General features: G+C 41.2%; 1 protein-coding gene across 2 annotated transcripts in view; it reads right to left on the bottom strand.

Moving 5' to 3' along the window:
• Positions 1 to 593: 593 nt before the first annotated feature.
• Slc35f5 (solute carrier family 35 member F5) overlaps positions 594 to 9158 on the bottom strand; it is a 35370-nt gene continuing 26805 nt past the window's right edge. The window contains exons 13-16 of one of the 2 annotated variants that reach the window (XM_021155706.2): positions 8863 to 8953; positions 6362 to 6516; positions 5205 to 5301; positions 594 to 1512 (exon numbers count right to left, since the gene is read on the bottom strand). In XM_021155706.2, coding sequence (XP_021011365.1) covers positions 5226 to 5301; positions 6362 to 6516; positions 8863 to 8953 — 322 coding nt within the window. In that variant the 3' untranslated portion in view covers positions 594 to 1512; positions 5205 to 5225. The remainder of the gene's footprint in view (positions 1513 to 5204; positions 5302 to 6361; positions 6517 to 8862; positions 8954 to 9158) is intronic. The other variant, XM_021155699.2, reaches the window with a different exon arrangement.

The following is a 9158-nucleotide window of genomic DNA, read 5'->3' as shown; positions in this document are numbered from 1 at the left end:
ATTTCTGGTGGCCCAAGTGAGCAACACAGCTGTGTGATATTTAAATTAATATAACCCAGAGGTCTCAGAACTAAGCAAAAAGATAGCTAGATTTTTAGATTCAGGGTAACAGCAGACCAATTTTAAGAATGTGAACAGGATAAAGTGCAACTCTGCAAAGGGAATTTTAAAACTGAGATTCATTAAGAGATTCAGAGAATGATTGTTACTTAAGCTTGAAACAGGAATTAATTCTGATTAAGCAGGAGCCAGAGTCCTCACTGACAGGAGCTCTTCCAGCACACACACTGCCGAGTGTGCCCAAGGTCTCAATTTAGGAGTCACAGTTGGGAGTATTTTGTCATTTTTTTTGGATCCGTATCTCACTGTCCAAGGCTGGCCTTATATTCTCTAGGTAGATGCATGCTGTTGAAGTCCTGATCCCCCTGCCTCCTGAGTGCTGGGATTACAAGTGTAATACACCTGTTGCACTTGGTTTATGCAAGCTGAGAATGGAAGCAGGGCTTCAGCTGTATCAGGCAAGCTCTCTACCAACCGAGATAACTCCCAGCCTCACGATGTAATAATGATAGGACGAAAGAAATCAAATGTCATCGCTTAAGCAGAGTTTTTCCTTGCCTTTTTTTTTTTTTTTATTTTAAGCATTTAAATTTACTTAGGAAAAGTAAGATTACTTAAGGAAGCAGCACCCAGTTTTAGAGTAATTTAGCACATTTATATGTAAAAAATACAAAATTACTCAATACATCTTTAATACACAAATACATATACAAACATTTTATTCTAATAATATTCTTTATCACTTCAATTTAAACCATTCCATTATGAAAATTTCTTAATTGAAGAGAGAATATTCCTTTAAAACTCTAAATGAAACAGAGCTTTCTCAACTAATTTATAGCTACACAGCCTTTAGGAATACATGATTTTCCAGTTTACAAGTCTTCCCTTTAAAACTGTTATGACTTGTCATGTTTTTTAAGATAGAAGGCACCAGACACCAGGGAGGATCACAGAGTGCAGTGTGCTCCGAGCAGGTCCTCTCAGACACTCGCCCATCTCTAAAGCACCACCAACCTTGCGTGAACGTATTGTCCCACTAACTAACATTTCTTCGGTGTACTTACTTTGCAAACCACCAAACTCAAAAACAGAACCTGCACTCACTGCAGGCAGTGCAGACTGGCACCCACCTGTCAGAAATGTCATCTTACTTAGGTGGTCTCTCGGAAACTGAAAAGTATGTTTAAACAGAGTCTCCAGAGGAGTTCCGTCCCTTGAATAGTTCCACTGATTTCAGGAACTGAACTGATACGTAAGGCAGGTTGGTCCTTTAGAGCAAGTGGACTGCACAAAACCTACAGGAAACATCCTTCATTTTGAAAATGAAGCAGACGTGTGGAAAATATAGAGTTTCAAAGAACTGAAACGGCTCCTGTTCAGACTAGGCACTGAAACACTTCTACAAAGAACTTGCCAGATCGTCTCTTCACTGTAGAATGTTCCATTAAGCTAAAAATAAAAGGATACAGAAAATGGTTATTAATCATTTACATCATCTTAATTTCTATACTGTTGAGTCTGAGAAGTCGAAATACCCATTACACACAACACACATATTTATTCAAGTAATTGGTGCTTGAACTTGAGTTAGAATTCAGGACAGGGCCAACAAAATGGCTCTGGGGAAAAAGGGGCTTGCCACTGAGTCTGATGACTTGAGTTCAATTCTTGAAACTCACATGTGAAAGGAGATCCAAGACCCTCAAATTAGACTCTGACCTCCTAACACATACTGTGGTAGTATGCACATGTACACACACACACACACACACACAAAATCAAGTAAATAAATGTAAAAAAACATTAGGAACTCAGGTAAGTTTCAGGCAATGGCAGGTCTGACACCCCATTATGTGAGAACTGTGTTCAGAACTTGGTTTTATTCTGGCATTTTCTACTGTGCTCTGTAGGGCAACACCTCCTCCCAGCCGGTTCTACTCTAGGCCACTCAATGATGCTCTACCTCCTCCAGTCTTCTCAATCTCTACTTTCTGTCTCATTTTTCCAGCTACTGACACAGCACCTGGGTGAGGTGGGCTTGACTGTGACTCTGAGAATAACCACAAGCACTCCAGGGAAAGACAACCTATAATAATGCCACAGCACTAAGAAGCTGTAAATAACTATGCGTACACTCATTTATAATGTAGATTTTTACTTCTATCTGTGCGTCTCTCTCTGGGTGTGTACACATGAATGCAGTGCCCAAGGAGGCCAGGAAGGACATGGGACCCCTGCAACTGCAGTTGCAAGCAGTTGTGAACTGCCTGATATGTGTGAACCAAGCTCAGAATCTTTAAAAGAAGCCCATGCACTCTCAGCTCCTGAGCCTCTCTCCAGCCCCATTATTTTTAATTGAAACACGGCATAGCTGATTCCCACACCTCACTAAAAAGTCAGCAGACAATAAAGAGCAAGTATTACTAGAAGGAAACTAAGTGAAAAGGAGAAGATCAAGCAACAGCAATCAAGTCTTGGTGGCTGTAAAGAAATAGAACTAAATGTTTCAGTAGGAAAGTGGGAAGGGAGCAGCAGAAAGCAGGAATCTGGCTCACAGCACACAGAATGCTAGCTATGCAGTCAGATAAGTTTCCTGTATTTTATACAACAGAAGACGTTACAAGTTTATTCTCTAAACACAGTAGCAAGAGAAGTTCTAGAGAAAATATCAGGTAGGGTTTTAATGATGTGGTCAAATCTTATTTAATCATAAAAATATAAACACAGAATATAGATCTATCCAAAATTATGCAGCAACTATACAAAAGTGGTGGGAAAGTTCTACTTGTTTTGTTGCTGGTGTTTTTTTCTTCCTTTGAAATAAAGTGTCATGTAGCCAGGCTGGCCTCAAACTCACTATGTGGTGAAGGATGACCCTCAACTCTTCCTGCATCTGCCTCCCGAATGCTGGGTTTATGACAAGTGTTATCATGCTCTATCAGATGATGGAGACTGGCCTCTCCATTCTGGCTAGAATGACATGCAATTGAGAGGCAAGCATGTGGGGTGGGAGCAGAGATCCTCATCTGTCTTAGTGAAAAGTTTTGTCACCTGGAATGCCTAAAGCTGGACAGACAAGCAAAGAAATGGGAGAATGATCTATAAAGAGACAGGCAAGTTCACAGGCAGTTAAGGTTTGATTCCACTCCTTCCTGGGGACCTACAGGTTGCTAAGGAAGGGAGAGATGTTTTCTTCACTGCTGAAGCCACAGGGAGGTTGCTCATGCTCTTCTCAAAGTAACCCCCCCACCCCCACCCCAGTGTTCCTGTAAGAAGAGTACACACACACACACACACACACACACACACGGGGGTTGGGGTGGGGAGGAAGGAGCATACAAAGTTGAAGGACACCAATTTGGAAGAGGATGAGGCTCAGAAGGAGTGAAGAGAGACAGGAAAGAGTAATAAGGAACAGATATGATACAAATGCCTTACATACATGTATGAAAATGCCATCATGAAATGCATTATTACATGTGACTAATATTTGCTAACAAAAAAGTCTTGGAAAAAAAATCAGTTATTTATTTGTACAGTACCTAGGCACAAGCCCACAGGCTGGTGGCCCACCTGTTCCCAGCTATATTGTGGGCCCCATGTGATTTCTTGGGGGTGAGCAGAGTCGCCAAGGGAGGGGAGACTGCTTTGTTTAGCTTTGCAGAGGTAGACCTCAGACTGTGTGCAAAGATACAACCGCATAAAGTCAAGAAAAGTAGCTTTAGGGGTAAATTTACTTTGCAGATAATAACTAGGCCACAAGGCCCAAGCAATTGCTAGAAGCTGGAAGAGCTGCAGGATGTTGTGGTGGGGAGGGAAAGTCCAGACACAATCATGAAACATTTCAGCAGGAAGTGTCTAGGGATATCCCAAAATAAAAGGACGGGATTTCCAGCATTCCAGGAACTTACTGGAGCTTCCTATTCTAAATAATAAAATTGGATTTGTACCTACCAAAGATATGCTGACCTTATTCCAAGACTGCTAATCAGCTAAAATCTGTCATGTATGCTCTTAGTCTTTTAAGAAATATAAAGGGCACTAATTCTTTAAAAATTAAAGTAGGAAACTGATTCTGAAACATTAACAAAAGTGGCTCACTACCACTCATATAAAATATATACACACACACATACACACAGTCAAGTACACACACAGAAGGGAGCAGGAAGAGAAGATGCGATTCACTCTAAAGTATTTTATTTTTCTTAGTTCTATAATGAGAAAAATGTTTTTCTAAAGTACATAATTAGATAAATGATCTAGCATAAAGAAGAGTGGGATACGAGGCTGGAGAGATGACTCAGCTGGTGAAGTGTTTGCTACTAAAGCATGCGGACCCGAGCATAGATCCCAGGCATCCACATAAGAAGCCAGGCCCAGCGACACACACCTGTAATCCCAGGGCTGGGAGAAGGAGACAGAGGATCCCCGGGACTTGCTGGCCAGCCAGGCTAGTTAACCACTGAGCTCCAGATTCAGCGAGAGACTCTCAAACATAAAGTTAAGAGTAATAAAGAAGTCAACAGATGTCAACCTCTGGCCAGAGGCCACATACATGAACTCATAAACATATCCATGCACATGGGGGAACGCATGTGTGCATGCGTGCACACACACAGACAAAATGACTTAGAACTCACTATCTAATTTGAAAAAGGAACCATTGTGATACTTTGAACTCAATACCTGTAAGATGGTTTTATTATAATGCATTTCCCAAACAAGGAAACAGGCTCAAAGAGACCAAGAAGCTCCCAAAGTATCACTGAGCCAGCTATGGAAGAATCTGGAGACCTGGAACCCAAGTGGTTTGACTCCAGAGACTAAAGCACCTTTAGCCACCTCAAGCAACTCATTCGAGAAAATGTCTGGCAGGCATAGGGTGTGGTGTGGTCCACCTTTAATCTCAACACACTAGATGTAGGAGGCAGGTAGAACTCTTTAGCTTTGGGTTAGTGTGGTCTACACAGCAAGTTCCAGCCCAGCTAAGGCTACATAGAGAGATCTTGTCTCAAAAAAGGAAAAAGGAAGGAAGAGAGGAAGGGAGAGAGAGAAGGAGGGAGGGAGGGAGGGAGGAGGCCTGCCCCACATTTGGACATCTCAAGAATAAGAACACCAGTGCTGGCTCAAATACACACCTGGACTACAGACCACAGCAGCTAAGTAGCTCCATCCTCCTGAGAAACGCTGTGCATAGAAATGAGGCTCTCGCACTGTTCACTGTCTTCTGGAACTCTAAAGAAAAAAGGCAACAGTTAACAAAGCTTTAAAACTAAAAGGAAACCTCAGAACTGTCCCACTACCCTATCTAAAGCTAGGAGGTCACTATACAGTTAGTGGTAGAACCAATCGTTTCCCTCATGTTTTTGAAGCACAATTCAAAGGTGTTCTCTCTTAAGAAAAGAAAAAAAGAAAAAAAAAACTTAGAAAAGAGATAAAGACAGTGTTAACATATTCTATTATGAACTACACCCAAACCAGTTTTCTACATTTAAATTAATTGTAGACCATCACTAATTCTTGTTTTATCTGTGAACCAAGAATTTCCTTTCTAAAAATTAGCAGTAGAGAAGTTATTTCATTATCGTACGGATCCAAAAGAATATTTTTCTCTTTATACAATATGAGTTATATAAGTTATTCTTTCAACAATTCCTGGCAAAATCCCTAAAGCCACTGTCGTAATTCTGCACTCACTGAGCTAACCCATCACTGTTGTCTTTGAGACAGACTCCCTCTGTAGCCCAAGCTGGCTCCAATCTCCGAATCCTACTGATCTTCCTGAGCTGCTGAGATTACAGAAAAGCACAGCTACACCCAGATGCAAACACAGAAAATCTGTGTTGTGATCCTAATGCTCAATAGGCTAAGGCAAGAATGTCAGGAAGAGTTCAGGGCCAGCCAGGGTTACAAAGTAAAATTATAGCTCAAAACACCAAACAAACAAAAAATAAAAACAAGGGCTGGTGATGGCTTGGTTGGTAAAGTACTTGCCCCAAAGCATAAGGACATAAAGTCAATCTTCCCTAACTCACATAAAAAAATCAAGGCAAGACAGATGGATCCCTGGGGCTCACTGCCAGCAGCCTAGTCAAGTTGGTCCAGGCTACCCAAACTGGCCAGTACCAGTACAACACTAGAAACTAAGGTGGAGTGTGACTAGGGAAGACATTTGACATTGGCCTCTGGTCCCTGCTCATGCATGTATACACACATGTAGGTTCATGCAGACACAAATGAATGAATAAACACAAACACACACACAAGCTTAAAAACATTATGGGATAAAACATACCTCTGAATTCGATGTTTTCTGCATATAAAGGCAAAAACTCTTCTGACTCCTACCATCACAGGATCCCAATTATTATAATGGCATAGGAGAGTAACAATAAAAAATGAAAAAAATACAGGGATAGCGCCTGCAAAAAATAACCAAGAAAACTGCACCTAAAACAAAAGATTAAAATAAAACCTCAAAATTATCATTAAGGCAATTTTTTACCTTCAATGTACATTAAAATACAAAGAAGACAGGATAAAGACTGATAATATGCTATAAAGTATTACTATGTAAGAGGATTCAGGACATTAATTTACAATTCTATTTGCCTAAATAACCAATAGCATTACTTAATGCTCTAAAAAGAAAGATGGGCAAAAGGAAAGCAACAAAGGTATGCCAATAGTTACTGGGCATGCTGCCCAGAGAAGGGGAGTATCCACCAATGGAGTTTCTGGGTCAAACACCATGTGATGCTCATTTCCTCTGTCATGGTCATCCCCTGATCACAAATGGAGTTTTACTCCTCAATTTCCCACACCATCTTCAAAATTTCACATTTGAAAATAAACACTGATATGTTACAGCTGTGCTAACACAGTGTTACATTATAGTTCTTAAGGTTAATACCAAGTGAAACTGTTTAAGACAACTTTAGTGTCTAGATCCAACTAAAGCATCCAAAATGTCTTTCTAAGCAGCCTGCTCTGAGTCCTGAGGTTGATGAGGGACACACTGGTGACCTGGTGTACAAAAGGCAATAGCCACTCCATTTGCTAAATAAGGAAGATGCGTTTGTCCTCTTCTGAGAATTGCAAAGAAAGATAGGGAATAAAAGAGATGGCTAAAAAAGTGCTTGACTCATGAGCATGAAGAATTAAATTTGATCCCTTGAATCTTAATAAAAATTCTGGAGATCCCAAAAACCCAAATAAAAATCTTGGGCAAGGTGGTGCACACTTTCCCTAGCACTGGGCAGTGGAGACCCAAGGATCTCTCAACCCCACTGGCCAACTGGTGTACTTAGAAAGGCCCAGGGTCCTGGGAGAGGCTGTCTCAAAATAGTTGCATAGCACCTTAGGAACAACACACAATTCTATCCCTTTGCCTCCACATGAGCACACACACATGTGCAAACACGTGCTCATACAAACACACACGTGCACAGAAAAGAAAGGAAATAAAGGAGAGTTTTCACAGGCAAAACTCCCTGTACTGGAAAGCACGTGCTGGCCCATTTAACACCACCATTAAAACAGAAAAGTTTCATGAGACTGATGTGTTTGGTGAAGGCTTTCAAAGAAAACACAAAAACTAACCCTCCAACAGTGTTTAACATGCAGCCTCTTTTGCACAGTATATACACACAGGGGTGAAGTGACCCGCAGAACATTCACCCAGGAGTACTCATTAAGAGAACTAAGAAGCCTGCATTTAGATATCGCAGTACTGATATGCTATAACATTTTTTGAATGATTACCAGAACATCTAATAATCTAGGAATATCAGCACAGAACTGTTTTGCAAAGATTTATTTAGTATGTGTATATGTGTGCTCCTGAGTGTAGGTGTGTACAGTTGCTGGTAGAGGCCAGTGGAGGGTGTTGGATCTCCTGGAGCTGGTTGTAAACTGCCTGATAGAAACTGAACCCAAATCCTCTGTAAGAGCAGCAAGTGCTCATCACATTGAGCCATCTCTCTAGCTCTACAGTATGATTTTTAAATAATGAATATACACATCACAAAGAGTATTTTGCCTTTATCCTTGAGCTATAGAAGGACCTAAAGAAAAATAGCATTAAAATAAGGCTATCAGAACATACTATAAACCTTGTAACTTTCAAATAGTTCCCTTTCCAAATTGTATCAATGTAACACATGCTGTACACTATGATTACTTATGACTTAAAATATTCAAAATCCAAATCAGAGTTAAGTGGCTGTCTTCCTCACAGCTTTAGGCAAAGGTATACCTCTCTCCTCCACCACCCTTAGAAGCACGAAAGAAACCTTTTCCACAGGGTATGGAGTCACATGCCTTTAATTCCAGAACTTTGGGGTTCAAGGCCAGAAAAGAAAAGAAAACAACTCCTAAGTCATGTGGCTGTGGGTGTGGGTGTACTTGGATACATGGTATGCCCATGGCTGTAGATGCCAGAGGTCAATGGCTGTCTTTCCTCAGGTACTGTTACTGACCTCGGACTCTCCCTGAGGCTAGGTGGGCTGGTCAGTGAGCCCCAGGATTCCTCTTGCCCCCACTTTCCCCAGCGTTACAAGCATGCAACAATACTCCCAGCAGTTTTTTTTTACATAGATTCTGGGGGTCAAGCTCAGTCCTCAAGTTTGTGAAGCCCCCTCCTCAGCTCCTACTATTTATGTTTCTATATACCAGAGTCTCTCTTAGGGAGAAAGGCATCACACATTGTCCACGTCTGCCTCCCTTAGTACTGACATACCCCTTAACTATCACTAGCTCTCCTTAGTTCCATCCTGCAGTATCTCGTGAACTTACCTTTTGCATGCACATGTCGGCTATGATGGAGAGAGGTATCGTAAGGCTTAGTGCAAGTGTGCCTATCAACGATGAGGTAAGAAAGCAGCCCCTGAAAAGAAGAAAGGAAGCATAACTTCTACCTTGAAAACATAAGAGAATTCCACTGAGCAAACTTAGCCAACATTTCCTGTTCTATAATGTGACATGACTAAAAAGACTCCAAAGCTTGTCCTTGACTATTAAAAACACAAACGTGAAGCCCGGTGTGGTGGTGCATGCCTTTAATCATAGCACTTGGGAGGCAGAGGCAGGTG

The sequence above is a fragment of the Mus caroli genome, chromosome 1 (genome assembly GCF_900094665.2).
Source record: "Mus caroli chromosome 1, CAROLI_EIJ_v1.1, whole genome shotgun sequence".
Classification (NCBI taxonomy): Eukaryota; Metazoa; Chordata; class Mammalia; order Rodentia; family Muridae; genus Mus; species Mus caroli.
The sequence above is the reverse complement of the archived record's forward strand: the minus strand, read 5'-3'. Positions and strand labels throughout refer to the sequence as shown.